This window comes from Podarcis liolepis, assembly GCF_965112155.1.
Source record: "Podarcis liolepis genome assembly, chromosome: 2".
NCBI classification, from domain to species: Eukaryota; Metazoa; Chordata; class Lepidosauria; order Squamata; family Lacertidae; genus Podarcis; species Podarcis liolepis.
The window spans coordinates 109,138,127-109,155,476 of NC_139555.1; the positions used below are offsets into that span (position 1 = coordinate 109,138,127).

Below are 17,350 nucleotides of genomic sequence, written 5' to 3' on the forward strand. Positions count from 1 at the left end.
GAAGAAGAAAACTACACTGGGCAGAAGTTCCAGAGTTTACAAAACCAAATATAAAAAGGTATAAGATTAATGGCAAAGATTATCATGGCATCGATCAAGGTAATAATCAGCTGTGAGTAGTGTCAGCTTTTTTGTGGTGGCTCTGGTCCTATCTCTAGGGTCAGTTTCCAAGAAAGGCATTGATTGTCTCTTGGCTCCCAGGCATTTGTGCAGTGGGATGCTGAAGAATATCATCCTGTCCCCAGTGCTATTTTAACATATATATGTAGCTATTGGGAGTGGTCATCAGTACACTAACAATTGAATCAGGACAGGCTGCACAAGTCCTGGACTTGGTGGTGGGACAAACAAATTTACATTCAATAATGAATGACAAGACAGAGAGGCCCTGTGGGTAGATGGTTTCTAAGTCCAGGTAATCAGTCAATTGCCTGCTTTAGATGAAGTCATCCTCCGTCTGAAGGAGGAGGTTTGCAGTTTGTGGGTGCTCCTAGATCCATCTCTCTTGCAAGAGGCCCAGGTGACCTCAGGGAATTGGAGTGCCTTTTACCAGCTTTGGTTAGTAAGACAGCTATGGCTGTTTGTGGGTCAAGATAGCCAAGCTTATATTGTCCATGTGCTGCTATATACTCTACGTGATGTGGCTCTTGAGGCTAACCTGGAAGCTCCAGCTAGTTGAAAATCCTGTTTTTATATATGCAGTTCTTTATACATTTTTATTGCATTGTAAGTGGCTTTAGGACACCTCATGGGAAGCCATTAAAAATCCAATGAATAATGTAGCAGTGACCATTAACTTAATGAAAGAATGTAAGCTTTCAAAGAATGTCAGTTCCTTTGTTAGTGGCAAAAAATCTATATAACGATACAATATGATATCTTTATTGTCATTGTCCCATACAGAACAATGAAATTGAAAACAAGACAGTTAATGGAATATTTAAAATCTGGCTGCAATTCCAAACACATAGACAGCCAGCTCTAACTGCATTCTTATTAATTAAGTCCTAATATATTAGATGGGCCCTCCAGGACATAGTAAGATCCATTATTAACCTCACTTCTTAATAAGCATTCTTAAATCAGTTGATTTCAGTGGGCCTAGACATGACACTTATGATGTCCTGCCTCCCCCATTAAAATGTTTTCTTGTTTTTTATAGGGATTTGGTTTCTTTGTTTTAGATTCATCTTGGAAGTCAGCCTGGGAATGCTTTTTACGCTGAAGGTCTGAACCACATTTATTAAATAAACAAATGTCATCTTGTTTGTAACACTTGCATACTATCTATAGGCATTTGCCTTAGATGCAAATGGCGTTGTTCTATACCAGTACAGTGGTACCTCGGGTTACATACGCTTCAGGTTACATGCGCTTCAGGTTACAGACTCCTCTAACCCAGAAATAGTACCTCGGGTTAAGAACTTTGCTTCAGGATGAGAATAGAAATCGTGCTCCGGTGGCGCGGCAGCAGCAGCAGGAGGCCCCATTAGCTAAAGTGGTGCTTCAGGTTAAGAACAGTTTCAGATTAAGAACGGACCTACGGAACGAATTAAGTACTTAACCCGAGGTACCACTGTATATGAAAACATTATTATAGCCAAACAATAATAAGTCAGCTCACATTAACAATCTTAATTTAAATCTATATATATTAACATAAGCAGCCCACATGCCCAGATAGAAAACCAAATGAGACTGATATACAGTTGAAAGAGCAGTAAGTTATTCAGACCACTGAGGGAAGGGTGCTGGGTGTTTTTCTTCCAAGTCCATTTCTCTTGTTCACCTGTGATGCGGAAACAAACAGTATTAATTGAAATTAGTAAATTGCATGTTGCATTGCATTAATTCTTGCATTGCAGGGGGTTGGACTAGTTGACCCTTGGAGCCCCTTCCAACTCTACGAGTCTCAAGTCTTTGTAGTACGTAGGTGGGAATTCCGTCTGCGCTTTTCCCAAGCAGCACTGGGAGGCGCTCAAGGGTTCCATCAAATGGATGAATGGAGTAGTTTAGTTCGGTCCGCTTCCTTCCCCGACAGAAATGGTACGGCCCGAGCGCCCTTGCAGAATGGCAGTCTTGATTTCTCCCCCCCCCCGCGCCACCCTCAATGGTACCGTCCGCAAATCCCAAACCGCGTTCCATTTTCCTGGAAGGCGACGTTCCATCGCCTCCGTCCACCCCCCTTTTTATGAGTCCCGAATGGTTTCGCCAAACCACTCCGCTCCCCCCTCCTCTCCGCACAAGTTCTGCTCTTTCCGCTTCCTACGTCACGGCCCCGCATTCTTTCACTCGGGAGGTCCCCGCCCCTTTCCCTTTCGGCCCCGCCCCTTGCGCGGCGCTCATTGGGCCCTCGCCTCTCCGCCGAGGAGCGCTCTCCCCTTGGCCCCGCCCACTCCGGTGCCGCGCGTCGGGGCTGGTGGTGGAGGAGCAGAAGGAGGAGGAGGAGGAGGGGACGGCAGCCGGGATAGGACATGCACCGCAAGAGGCCGTTCAGCGCTAAGCAGAAGAAGAAGCAGCTGCAGGACAAACGGGAGAGAAAGCGGCAGGGTGAGCGCGGGAGGGGGCGGGGCCGTGCGGGAGGAGGCGGGGCCCCGCCTTGAAACATCTGGAAGGATGTAACATTCCCCCACCCTCTTTGGGCTGCATGTGGGGAGCACCCCCCCCTCTTCAACATCTGTATTCTCACCTTTCTCTTACCTCCCCCAAACATCTCTCCCCTTTTCATGATGAGAAGGAACCCATCATTAGCAACATCTGGTTCTCATGATCGCCCACATAAACATCTGGGTAGCATAAGGCCACGCCTCCTCTTCCTCCTTGAAACATTTTAGAGGGGGCGTTGGAAGGAAGAGAAAGCGTGACCTCTACCTCTCCTCCATTAAAACAAATCGGGGGGTGGATATTTATTGGCTTCTGCAGGAAACGCTTACATAGAAAGCAAATCTTCTTCCCTGAAAACGTTTAGCACCTCCCTCTCCCTTTCCCTCTTTTCTCTCTCTCTCTCCCTTTTTGCAAAGCGGGGGTGGGCAGGCATAAGTGAGCCAGGCCTTTCAGCTCACGACTTAGCACCCCGCTGCTCCCCTCCTGGAAACAATTTGGAAGATGAGTCTAGAGATGTTCACTTTCTCTCTCTGGTTTCTCACATGTTGGGTGCATGCTGTTAATTCATGTTAATTTACAAGCCTCATTTCCCCCCACCCCCCTTTGCATGTACGTACATGGAATTGTCAACTCTTGTGGAGCAGTCCAGTCTTCTCCCTTCAATGAAGTATTAAACTAGGCCCTTTTGGAGGGAGCACTAGCCTCTTCCTTCTGAACCACCTTTTAAACTGTGTTCAAAATAAAATTTTAGGTCCGCCACCCTCAATTTTTGGATAATGGCTTCTTGATGTACACTTGAAGGATGATTCTCTCTTTGGAAGGCATTGGGGGTGCTTGCTATATTTCTGTGTACATCTGCAATGCAGTGGGCATTATACTGTTCTCTCTTTTTCTCCCACCTAAACTGCTTAATGGAATAAACTGCCCTTCTCCAGTGCATCGGGAATGCTGTGTCCTCACCTTCCCGTAGCTGGGCGACAGAAACACTTTTCAAATAGAGAACACAACTCTTTCCTTCAGTTATTTTGGCTTAGGGCTATAACCATTGAATGTGTTCTACTATTCATATTCAGTTTTGCCACTTGCCAGATCTTACACATGGTTTCAACAACAGCTCTAAAAGAGCAGGGAAACTGCGAAAATGGTGTGGTTTGTTAAGAAACATGTTAGAGGGGATGGAATTAAGTAAGACGAAACCTTAAAATGCAATTGTATGTAATTTGTGTTATAAATATCAGTGTTGGGTGAGCAGGAAATCAACAGTTTTGTTCAATAGTTCAATAGTTGAGTAACAAATGTAATTTTCTATATGGATTTTTTATTTATTAAAAAAAAAAAGAACTCATTAGTAAAAGGTTGCATTAAAGTAGGGATGTGGAACCTGTGGTCGTCAAGATGTTACTGCCGGCTTGGACTGACAAGAGCTTCAGAGTCAGACCATAGGCCCTCCTAGGTCAATATTGTCTAAACCAGGGGTGCCCAAACTTTTTTCAAAGAGGGCCACATTTTACAATTTTAAACCCCCCAAAAATTGTTGAGCTTTTTTTTAGGGTTGAAGTTTTTCTGGGGTTTTACCCCGGGGGCCAGATTTAATCGACCGGAGGAACTGAACATTGAACTTTCTGCATGCAAAACAGATCCTTTGCAGCTAAGCCAGGTCTCTTCTCTTGGAGTCCCCCAACAACATCTGGAGGGCCACAAGGTTCCACCTTGGCCTTATTAACTTGCACTGAAATCTGTAGGGCTGTATCTGTGTTTAGAATTACATTGTAGTGTTTGCATCAGGTCTGCATATCTTGCAACCCACCAAGCTGAATGCAGCCTGCCTGGTGGTTAGCAGCTCTCCTCACTGCAGGCCCAGGCAGGGTCTGCAGTATCAAGAGGTTCATATAGCGCCTGTCAGATGTGATGTGAACTCCGTTCAGCGTGGTGGACCACAAGTTGCTCAGGCCTGCGCCATGTCCCATTCCACTTCCTTTATAGCTATTATTCTTATTGTTGTATTTTGTTATAACCATTATTGTCGTAGTTGCTTGTACCCCACCCATCTGACTGGGTTGCCCCAGCCACTCTGGGCGGCTTCCAACAGATATAAAAGCATAATAAGACGTCGGACGTTGACTTTGGTGCATTAAAGGGGGAGATGCACATCCCACTGTCCCTGGATCAGATCCTTGTATTCACAATTTCTGCAGTCGGAAAGCTACAGGGCTTTTGAGACCGTGATAGGTGCATGTGGTCAGTGGCGTAGCGTGGGGGTGCCAGGGGTGCCGGCCGCAACATCTGGGGGGGGCGCGAGTCCAGAGGGAAGGGACAAGTTCCTTCCTCCGCCGGGCTCCCTGTCGCCACCGCTAGCCTTGCGCCCTAGCGCGCGCGCGCCCCCCGCCGCCGCTGCGGCTGCGCTCCACTCACTGCTCGCAGGAGGAGCAGCCGCTGCAGCAGCGCCGCCGCCGCCACTGACACCTGGCCGGGCACGGGCAGCCTCCGCACCCCGCCGCCGCTGCCATCCCCTCAGCCCAGCCACAGGCAGCAGCGGCTGCTTCTGCCGACTGGAAGGGAGGAGAGCTCCGAGGGGCCTCGCCGCGCCCTGCGCTCCCCAAAACCCTCCGAGAGGAAGCCAGCGGGCGGGCGAGGGTCTCCCGGCAGAAGGGGGCGCCGCTGGCTCCGGCTCTCAGCGCAAGTCTCAGCCGGGGTGGGGGGGGCGAGGACGGAGCACGGCTGGAAGCCCCCAGACCCGGCCGGGAGGAGGAGAGGCGCTCGCCAAGCCCGGATCTGGAGCTCCACCTACAGCCCAAGGAGAGGAGGGGGCGGGCTGAGCCTTTGGGGGGGTCCTTGGCTCCTTCGCTCGCCCCCAGCCCCAGTGGCGTAGCGTGGGGGGGTGCAGGGGGGCCGGGCGCAACATCTGGGGTGTGTGTGCTCGCACTCGAGTGCTAAAATCCACGGGTTAGGGGGCGCAAATTACTTGCCTTGCCCCGGGTGCTGACAACCCACGCTACGCCACTGCATGTGGTATAAATGGAAGCTTTGCACAGAAACAAAGGGTAGTAGTACCGATCGGTGTGCCATTATAGCTGGAGCTACGCTAAGCCATTCATTCCAGAGCAATGCGATCGTTTTCGTTGCGGTCGTATTTAAAAATAGCCAGCGTGGTCCAGGCTATTTAGCTGTACTCCTGTGCCCTGCAAGGTTTTTGTTGACTGTAGCATCTTTGGCGGGCAGAGCTAAAAGAGGAAGGTGGTGGTTACGCATCATCTTGTGTTGCTGCGTTATTGGGGGGGGGGGATTCATACGAATAAGGGAAGGGGGGAAACCCCACCTCTTGTGACAGAAAGAGAGAGATGCACTGTGCTCAAACTGCTACTGTGCCAACTCAACTAGAAACAATTCAAAAGAAAAGTGCTGAGCTTCAGTGACAGGCGGTGGGATGAAAACGCTTTATAGGGGTTATGAATTACGTGCTAATGGGACCGAAATAACTCTTTAGGGCATTAAATGGGCAGCTGGCGCTTTTTTTGCACTGGTTTCTCAGATAAGAGAGCTCCGGTTGACACAGAACAGGAAGGTGGGCATGTGTTATGAGTGTGTCATCGTCCTTTAGATAGCGAAGATAATGCCTTGCGCTTAATGTAGTGGATCTGGATCTTTGAAGTGCCTTTCCATATCTCGTCTTTAGTAATCCTTGCAGCAGCCCTGTAAAGTTGGTTGGTGAAAATGGTCCAAGTTTTGGATGAGACAGTCATTGTTTGCCTGATGGCACTTAGATGAGTTAATGGGTGAAGCAGCCATTCTGTTTGCAGGGGGTGGTTTATCCATAGCTGAGTGAATAAAACCAGTTCCACTTCACTTCTGGGCTGGAACTGTGGAAGAAACTGCTGGGATTGCACTGCTGCACTGGGTGAAGAGGGCCCTTCCTAGATAGAATACTGTCGCACAGTGTATCGTTAAACTATGGAACTCCCTGCCACAGGAGGCAGTGATGGCCACCAATTTGGATGGCTTTAAAAGAGGATTGGACAGCCATTTCTGATAATTATTAAAGTAAAGGTAAAGGGACCCCTGACCATTAGGTCCAGTCGTGACCGACTCTGGGGTTGCGGCACACATCTCGCTTTATTGGCATAGGGAGCCGGCATACAGCTTCCGGGTCATGTGGCCAGCATGACTAAGCCACTTCTGGCGAACCAGAGCAGCGCACAGAAACGCCGTTTACCTTCCAGCCGGAGTGGTGCCTATTTATCTACTTGCACTTTGACGTGCTTTCGAACTGCTAGGTTGGCAGGAGCAGGGACCGAGCAACGGGAGCTCACCCCGTCACGGGGATTCGAACTGCTGACCTTCTGATCGGCAAGTCCTAGGCTCTGTGGTTTAACCCACAGCACCACCCATGTCCCATTATTATTATTTATGATTATGATTATTATTATTATTACAAGTTTGTATCAAACTGCATTAATTATCAAATTGCTTTACACAACATTCCTTTTGTGTGTGCTTTTATTTGAATATGCTGATGGGAATGTTGCTTGCTAATATTATTATTAACATATAAAACACATACATTTGCATTTACACAATACATATACACAACAGACTGCCTTATTTTCATTGCATAAAACATACCTACATTATATTATACCTACCTATAGTATACATATCAACATACCTACACACCTACCCCACACGGACACCCACCAAGTGACTTGACTTTCAGTCATTCTTGTTACGCTACTTTATTTTTCCAATTAGTTTAAACACATTTCATTATTTCTTTAACTCTTCTTCTGTCTTAACTTTACTCTGCTTTCACTCTAATCATTTTCTGGATTCACTCAATATCTGCCAAAAGTTCTACTTTTTCCACATAGATTTTGATGTATTCCTTAAAGATAGCCCACTCCTTATTCACTCTTTGTACCATATCCCCTCCTTGGCTTGGGAGGGCGGGGTATAAATAAAAATTATTATTATTATTATTATTATTGTTGTTATTATTATTATTATCCTCTCTGTTAATTCGGCAATATGGAAGTATTCCATCATTTTAGATAGCCAGTCTGTTTTAGTTAGGACACTGCTGCTTTTCCAGTTTTTGGCAAGTAACCTTGCCTCTGTAGTTGCATACATAAATATTGGTCTGACCGTTCTTTTTATTTCCTCTGACATGATACCTAGGAGAAAGGATTCTGTTTTCCCCCCAAATGAAAATCTAAACATCTTTTTCAATTTGTTGTAAATATTTTCCCAGAATCCCACTATCTCTTTGCACTCCCACCACATGTGTAGAAAGCTTCCTGCCCTGTTGTGCATCTCCAACAAACATCACTGCAGTTTGTATACATTTTTGCCAGTCTAACCAGGGTCAGATACCATCTATATTACATTTTCATTACATTCTCTCTTAAATTATAGCACACCGTAAATTTAATATCCCTTTTCCTCAGCCGTTCCCATTGGCTCATCATAATATTTCCCCCTAAATCCTGGGCCCACTTTACCATCACTGTCTTCACTTGCTCCTCCTCTACCTCCCATTCTAGGAGCAAATCATATAATTTGGAAATACGTTTACTTTTAGATTGGATTAAGTCCTCATCCAATCTTGAAATTTCTTTCTCAGATCCTTTTTGTTTATCTTTTGGCAATCTCTGATTAATTTGAAAATATTGCAGCCAATCGTTTAAATATTTTTTAACTTCCTTATATTCTTTCAATTTATTATTTTCCTCTTCCAGTAATAATAATAATAATAATAATAATAATAATAATAATAATAATAATTTATTATTTGTACCCCGCCCATCTGGCTGGGTTTCCCCAGCCACTCTGGGCGGCTTCCACAGAAACCAAAAAACACTAAAATATCATACATTAAAAACTTCCCTGAATAGGGCCGCCTTAAGATGTCTTCTGAATGTCAGGTAGTTGTCCATCACCTTGACATCCGATGGGAGGGCATTCCACAGGGCGGGCGCCACCACCGAAAAGGCCCTCTGCCTGGTTCCCTGTAGCTTCGCTTCTCGCAATGAGGGATCCGCCAGAAGGCCTTCGGCGCTGGACCTCAGTGTCCGGGCAGAACGATGGGGGTGGAGACGCTCCTTCAGGTATACTGGGCCGAAGCCGTTTAGGGCTTTAAAGGTCAACACCAGCACTTTGAATTGTGCTCGGAAACGTACTGGGAGCCAATGTAGGTCTTTCAAGACCGGTGTTATGTGGTCTCGGCGGCCGCCCCCAGTCACCAGTCTAGCTGCCACATTCTGGATTAGCTGTAGTTTCCGAGTCACCTTCAAAGGTAGCCCCACGTAGAGCGCATTGCAGTAGTCCAAGCGGGAGATAACTAGAGCATGCACCACTCTGGCCAGACAGTCCGCGGGCAGGTAGGGTCTCAGCCTGCGTACCAGGTGGAGTTGGTAGACAGCTGCCCTGGATACAGAATTGACCTGCGCCTCCATGGACAGCTGTGAGTCCAAAATGACTCCCAGGCTACGCACCTGGTCCTTCAGGGGCACAGTTACCCTATTCAGGACCAGGGAGTCCTCCACACCAGCCCGCCCCCTGTCCCCCCAAAACAGTACTTCTGTCTTGTCAGGAGTAATACCTTATATGTTGCCCAGTTGTTATTCATATTCTTTCTCTTTACAGTCATGATTTCTAAGGGTGAGGTCCACCAAGGTGTTTTGGGTTCTAGGATCCCTTTATGTTTCATCCATATTTTATACAATGATTTCCTTATAATATGGTCCATAAAACCATTGTGGACTCTCACCTTTTCATCTATTAGGTATTCATGCCATCCAAATCAAGTGCCTACTCCCTCCAGATCTAACACATCACTATCCTTTAACTCAATCCACTCCTTTAACCACGTCAGACCTGCTGCAACATGATATAATTCCAGGTCAGATAGGTCAAATCCGCCTCTCTTTCTCCGATCAGTAAGTAATTTATATTTTATTCTAGGTTTTTTTCCATTCCATACAAACCTGGCTAGATCTCTTTTCCACTTCTTAAAACATTCCATGCCTCCTAGAATTGTCATGGTTTGGAATAGAAATATCATTCTAGGCAATATATTCATCTTTACTGTTGAGATACAGCCCCAAAATGATAGATGTAGCCTATTCCAAGTTTCTAGATTTCTCTTTATCTCCTTCCATACTTTAACATAGTTTTCTTGAAATAGGTCTATATTTCTTGTTGTCATCCATATGCCGAGATATTTCATCTTTTTTTAATCTCCAACCCTGAGATTTTTTGTAGCTCGCTTTTTTCTTGATTCCCCATATTTTTTTACTAATAAATTTGTTTTTTTATAGTTTTATCTTAAAGCCAGCTAGGTGTCCAAATTCATATATACATTCTATTGTTCTTGGGATACATTCTATCAGATTTTCAGTAGTGATGATCAAGTCGTCCACGAAGGTTCTTAACTTGATACTTCCCCCCCCCATCACAATCCCTGTTTAATAGCCTTGCAGATTCGTTGTTGCTGTCAAATAAAAAACTAAATACTTTAGAGACGACTGAGGGATATCGCTGTCGCACGCCAGATTCGACCTTTTCAAACGTGACTAGATTAGAGAAGTATGACCGTTTCACCAGCCCCCCTGCCTGCACGCATCAAGATGTCGAAGCTCAGCTTAAATGGTGGATCGGACAAAGCTTTTGGGAAGTACCGTATTTTTCGCTCTATAGGACACACTTTTCCCCCTCCAAAAATGAAGGGGAAATGTGTGTGCGTCCTATGGAGCGAATGCAGGCTCCTTGGCTTCAGCGATAGCAACGCAAAGCCTCCGAAGCGCAGAGGGAGAGCTCCCCCCGCGCTCCGGAGGCTTCGCGTTACTTTCGCTGAAGCCGCTTGAAGTCCCCGGAGCACAGCGGCAGTTCACGCTGCTCTCCGGGGGCTTCAGGCAGCTATCCGCAAGCCTTCAGAGCGCAACAGGAGTTTCCGCTGCGCTCCAAAGGCTTGCGGATAGCCGCCTGAAGCCTGGAGAGCGAGAGGGGTTGGTGCACACCGATCCCTCTTGCTCTCCAGGCTTCGCTTCGCTGGAGAGGCACTGCACAGTTTTCTCTCTCTGTGCAGCGCCCCTTCGGCGAAGCGGGAGGAGAAATGGAAGGGGCTCCGTTTCTCCTGCCGCTTCACTGAAGGGGCACTGAGCAGAGAGGGGGAGAATTTTTTTCCCCTGCTCTCCCCCTCCTATGGTCCGGTGCGTCCTATGGTCTGGTGCGTCCTATAGAGTGAAAAATACAGTAAATATATAATTGCACAGTGCTTGAAATCATGGATGGAAAGCTGTGGAGCTGTTAATGAAATCCATATACAGTGGTACCTTGGTTTACAGAAGCTTGTGTTTACGTGTTTTCAGGTTGCGCACCGCACCGAACCCGGAAGTACCGGAACGGGTTATTTCCGGGTTTTGGCGCATTCACAGAAACACCAAATCGCAACCTGCACGTGTGCAGACACAGCGCTGTGGGTTGCGAATGCTGCAGGTTGCAAACGTGCCTCCCGCACGGATCACGTTCGCAACCCGAGGTTCCACTGTATCCCACTCCCTGACCTCTGGCCAAAACTTTTAGGTTCCACACACACACCGTCCATAATTGGGGCATTATAGTAGTAGCTTTGCTCACATGAACATATAAGCAAATAGGGAGTCCTGTGGTGGTTCTTCAGGTGAGATTAATTTACTTCTGTGTTCTTCGTTTGCGGTTTTGAAGGCAGGGCCACATCACAGTCTTTCTCCTTGCCTATTCAGTGCATGGAGGGGAGGTAGCTTGAGTTCTCCTTCCAACTCCCAGCAGCCTCTAGGTAGTGTGGCCAGTGGTCAGAGATGATGGGAGTTGTAGTCCTGCAACATCTGGAGGAACACATGTTCCCCAGCCCTGAAGTGGTGGATAGAAGGACTCAGGCTTCAAACTTTTAATGTCCCTGTGAAGTAATTGTGCATGGATTTTTTTCTGCAATGTTGGTAACTGCCATTAAAGCCACTGGGACCAGGATATCTGAAGGGTGACCTTCTTGCTTTACTAAACAACCCCCAAAAATGGGAAACTTCCTTATACAGTGGTACCTCGGGTTACAGAGACTTCAGGTTACAGACTCCGCTAACCCAGAAGTAGTACCTCGGGTTAAGAACTTTACCTCAGGATGAGAACAGAAGTTGTGTGGCGGCAACAGCGGGAGGCCCCATTAGCTAAAGTGGTACCTTAGGTTAAGAGCGGTTTCAGGTTAAGAACAGATCTTCAGAACGAATTAAGTTCTTAACCAGAGGTACCACTGTACCAAGTCAGACCATTGTTTCATGTAGCTCACCATTGTCTACACCAGGGTTTCTCAAACTTGGGTCACCAGCTGTTTTCGGACTACAGTTCCCAACATCCCTGACCGCTAGTCTTGCTAACTAGCTAGGGATGGTGGGAGTTGTAGTCCGAAAACAGCTGGATCTCCAAGTTTGGGAAACACTGGTCTACACTGACCATCAGCATCTTTTGAGATTGTTGGACTGAAATGTCTACCTTCCCCACTGGGACATGCTGCGGATTGAACTGTGAGGACCTTTTGCATGCCAGTCATGTGCTCTTCTGCTGAGATCTGGCCTGACATCTGCCTACTGCTGGCTGGCTGGCGTAGGGGCTCTGGATGCAGGGTTATAAATCAGCCTATCCTTGGAAGCAAACAGGAAAAACAGGAACGTGTTGCAAGGATCAAAGACCTTCTTCCTGAGGGCCAGATTAAAATGTTATGACTGAGAACAGAAATATGGGGAGAGGCATGCTCTCAGGTGTGGCTGCTGCAAGAGAAGGCAGTGGCACTGTTGCATTGGCATGACCATTAACAGCCAGTAAGCCCAGTTGGCCACTGGGAAAGTTGTACAGTGGTAGCTCAGGTTAAGTACTTAATTCGTTCCAGAGGTCTGTTCTTAACCTGAAACTGTTCTTAACCTGAAGCACCACTTTAGCTAATGGGGCCTCCTGCTGCTGCCGCGCCGCCGGAGCACGATTTCTGTTCTCACCCTGAAGCAAAGTTCTTAACCTGAAGCACCATTTCTGAGTTAGGGGAGTCTGTAACCTGAAGCGTATGTAACCTGAGGTACCACTGTACTTCAGAATCTAGTCCAGTGTGTTGTCCGCCCACCCATCCTATGCAAGCGTATGTGCAAAGCAAAATATGTCTTCGTATGTAAATGATCGGTGCTGAGGGGAGAGCTCTGTGTTAGTCGAGTTCTCTGCTCCACGAATTAGGGGCTGAGTCTCCTGTTTCATGATTTGGAAAAATGGCTGGCTCTTTATCCTCCCCGCCTGCCAACACCACAGCCCGGCTTTGCAGATGTGGGCTGGGAGCTGTCGATAGCAAGACTTACAGGCCCCACCCTGGGGTGAGTCATTGTTTCCTGCCTTTTGAGCCCCTTCTCGGCCTCAAAATCCCCTCAGAAACAACCAGCAAGACTGTTGCAGCTCTTTCGGACAAATCCCCTCTCTGCTCCTCCTGCTGAGGAGTTGTTTCAGAGTCGATAACAGAAGCGCCAGCGGCCTGTCCTTTCTCCTTCCTTTGGCCTTCGAGAACTGGATTCTTCCCTCGAGTAGGCTCCCTTGCCCTTGTAGGAATGAGCCCTGGAATCCCTTTAGTTCTACCTCCCTCTGTTAAGTCTGCAAACACCTATCCCTGCTTTCAGTTACGGTACACACCCTGGCCAAAAATGTGGGGAGAGTCCAAGGTGCAGTGGTGTTCTTGTCTACTTTAAACCCCTTTTGCTGCCTCCGCAGAATCCTGCCTCGGAGGCATTTGCCTTCAGTATTGCAACACGACCCTCAAATCCCACTCCCTCTGCCTCTTATAATTTCGATGGGTATCTGGTGGTTTTGAACCTTCGTGTCTCTTCTTCAAGTGATAATGGAATTCTGGTTTATATCAGATGAGGTGGACTCCAACTCCCATGATTCCCATCCAGCATGGTCAGTGGTCAAGGATGATGGGAGTTGTAGTCCCAACAACATCTGGGAACCTGTTGCTTCCCACCCCTGGTGTGGTTTTCAGCCAGGGTGGAGAAAAACCAATGATATTAAAAATAAATAAATAAATAAATAAATAAAAATTGGATATATATATTTATTTAAATCGGAATTTTTTGATCTAAATCAGATTTTTAAAATAAAATGCTTTTGGAGAAAAAAAAATCTTCTTAAGGATAGCTTTCTGTTTAAGTTACATTATAGTCCAAAGGCTATTCATCAGGAAATAAGGATTTGTTTAAAGTTTTTCATGTGTGCTAAAACTCAGTCTAAGGTTTTTTTTAACTTAGTTGACAAACATGGATACATATGCTATAATGTTATTGTTTTAGTTAAATAAATTGTTATTAAGGAAATGATTATTTTTCTCCTTCCAATAAAGTACAGCAGAAAAGTTGTCCAAATATAAACAGTTCTTATTAAACCTCACAATAATTTCATAATTATCTGTCTATGTATTTCTAATAGTATACCAGATCAGTCATTGTTGATATAACTGTAAAAACTACTCTGAAAATTTATTATTCCAAAAATGAAACCTGGTTGTAAATATTAAGATGATACCAGCAAGAATGAGCCTTTCTGTAAAAAAAAAGAAAGGATTTAAATCAAGTCTTACTGACTAGTGATTTAAATTGTGATACCGTATACCATATTTTTCTGTGTATAAGACAAGGTTTTTTACATAAAAAATAATGTCATAAATTAGGGGCCATCTCCCCCCATTTTCTTAAATCTGAGTCCCCCAAAATAGGAGGTGTCTTATAGATGAAAAAATGCGGTAATTACCCCTGTGCCTCCCAGAAATTGTGAGGGGGTTGGGAGAACCCCCAGAACAGCAATGGGAGGGGAGATGGTTCCATCATCAGAAGAGTAGAAGCTTTTGTACAGGCAGAGTGGTCTACTTAGCGCTACTTTGAATTCCTTCCCTGGGGTTTCAGAGTTACGACTCGGCCTCTCTGCTCACTTCCCCTTTGCTTGTCCCTCCAGGCTTTCAAGATGGCGTGAGGTCCAGCTCCAACAGCCGGAGTGGCAGCCACGACAGGCACGAGGACCATACGGACACGTCGGACAGCGAGTCGTTCTCTCTGCAGGTGCGCAAGCTGAACCAGCAGCCTCAAGTCCGCAAGCCGGGAGAACATGGCTACGATCCCAACAGGTAATGCGGGAGATTTTGCTGCGCTTGATTCGAAGAAGCATCCAGGGAGGGGCTGAAGCTGCCCAACAACTTTTAAGATACGTTCTTCATCAGGGACATATTCTCGCATGAGCTCCCCAGACCCCGTTCCATTGCCTGGGCCCAATTCACAGTGCTTGTTCCCAGATTTTAGGGACCTACATGGGTTGAGACCCAGTTAGCTGAAACCTGCTTCCATCCCACCCTGCTGATGTCCTGTGTTCCTCGTCAGGGGCCTCTCTTTGGGTGCTCTTCCTGCTGGAGAAAGCTCCTGCTTCAGGGATGGAGAACTTGTGGCAATCCAGATGTTGCTTAATTCTAAGCCCCATGGCCTCAGCTGATGTGGCTCCTGGTCTGAGAAGATGGCAACATCTTGGGCAGCTGCTGAGAGCCAATTGCTACTAAAACCACTCCCTTGGACCCTGCTCTTCCTACTCTCCAATGAATGCCAAGCAGCCTCCTTGTATTTACCACAATGCCCCCCATAGCAGCGCTGTTGCTGCAAGGCATTCTGGGCAATTACAATGGAGTCCACCTAATGCTCATTGGAGGAGCCCCTTTCTCCTGCTAAGCCCTCCCGCCCACACGTGTGCCCGGCATAACCATAACATGCATGTTTGATTATGCTAATGAGATTGAACAGCCATAATATAGATCTGACTTTCCAGATACTTGCAGTGGTGGAAAGGCCTCTGGGGGGGCATTGGACTACAAATCCCATCACCCTTGACCATTGGCCATGTTGCCAGGACTGATGGGAGCTGGAGTCGCACAATATCTGCAGGGCCATAAATTAATCATCCCTGGATTAGAGTGATTCAGGGCCAGAAAACCTATTATCCTCCGGATGTGGTTGGACTTCCATTCCCATCAATCCCATCCAGGGGTGATGGGATTTGTAGTCCACTGATATCTGGAGGGCCATAAGTTCCCCATGCCTCCTCTAACCCATTTATTTCTCTATTTCGCAAATTCTTTTTTTTTTATGGACGTTGGTTAATGGCCTGGGCCTACTCGATGAAAGTGCAACTTTTGTGGCCAGAATGTGTTGGTTGTTCTTAGCTTAGGTGTGATAAGTTTGCTGCATGTGAGAAAGTGAGTCCTTCATTCTTGTCCTTCCTTTGAATTCCCCTCAGCTGAACAGGCCGCCCTGATATGCTCTGTCCCTGATATGCTCTGTCCCTGATATGCTCAGGGACCTGCTTTCAAAATTGTGATTCTGCTGCTCTGACATCTTCACGGCAGAAATCCCTTTCCCTCACATGTGCATGCGAACATTTAAGAAGTCAGCAACGTGCTTTTAACGCCTGTACTCTTCTCAGTAAGAGACTTGCACGTGAGGAGGATGTAGGAAACGTTTCTCCTGACTTGTGAACATTACCAAATAGACCATGCTCCACCATTTCCTGTTGTGCCTCTGAGTGCAACATAGAGCAAAGGACAAGTTCTCCTTTAGAAGGCAGAACAGGGAAGAGCTGTCAGTATCACCACATAACCCTCCTCCTGTGGGGTGAATGTACGTTAAAGCATGCATGCGAAAGTAAGTCACAATGTTCACGTGAGCATGCAACACTATTGGCTTGTGTTCTGATGAACACTAGCTTTCCTCCTGGAGCAGAGAGTTCTGTCTACAGTTTCCCACCACCAGACTTGGATTTTCTCTCTCTTTTTTTGTATATATTCCATGGAAATGAATATATGCAGCTTGTTGCTAGAATGTGTGTCTTGCATGGTGAAAGTCTCGGGTTTAACCCCTGACATTGCCCCACTTGTGAATTCCAGCACCTGGAATTCAGAGGGAGAATGTAGCCATCGTGGTCCTTGATCACAGCCACCCATGTTCCTTGTTCAGCTCCAGTCAGAGGAGACCTTACTGGGCCTCATGGATCAGTGATCCAACTTGATGTGAGGCAGGCTCTTTTATTGCACTTTTATTGCACTCTTATTTCATAACCCATATCTCTTTTCCACCTGGCCCTATGAGGTAGGCTGAGAGAATACTCTTAAGGCATGTGGTGTAATTTCATCCCTGAAGATAAACATCCCTGCAAAAACTTGGCCAGTACAAGGATGGAGTGAGACTTTAGAAGCCCGCAAAATCCTTTCTCAACTAACTGGGGGAAGGGACAAATATGAATGAATGGAACAGGTCGCCAGTAGCAAGGGCATCCATGTTGCCACTATTGTTTGTTATTGTTTTGTTTCATTTAAGCCTTGCAGTGGTTCTCAACCTGTGGGTCCCCAGATGTTGTTGGACTACAACTCCCCTGAGCTCTGGCCTTGCTAGCTAGGGGGTGATGGGAGTTGTAGTCCCAAAACATCTGGGGACCCACAGGTTGAGAAAAGCTGATAAGGTAAGAGGCAGAAAAGGTGGATCCAGCCAGCAGGCCAGATCCTTATCTCTCTTACCTGCTGTGACTGGTGGGAAAGGCTATCACCAGATGCTATGGTGACATGGCATTTGGAAGCCCCGACAGTCAGCTGAATGTTGGGAACTTTGAAATGCTCTTCATAAGACCCTCGCAAACAGCCTTGCACGACACTGTCTGTCCGTTGAAG

At 46.6% G+C, this 17,350-nt stretch overlaps 1 protein-coding gene across 1 annotated transcript in view; it reads left to right on the top strand.

Moving 5' to 3' along the window:
• Nucleotides 1-2,366: 2,366 nt before the first annotated feature.
• Nucleotides 2,367-17,350, top strand: part of GNL1 (G protein nucleolar 1 (putative)) — a 35,665-nt gene continuing 20,681 nt past the window's right edge. The window contains exons 1-2 of the mRNA XM_083492201.1: nucleotides 2,367-2,550; nucleotides 14,605-14,773. Of these exons, the coding sequence (XP_083348327.1) occupies nucleotides 2,475-2,550; nucleotides 14,605-14,773 (245 nt within the window). The 5' untranslated portion in view covers nucleotides 2,367-2,474. The remainder of the gene's footprint in view (nucleotides 2,551-14,604; nucleotides 14,774-17,350) is intronic.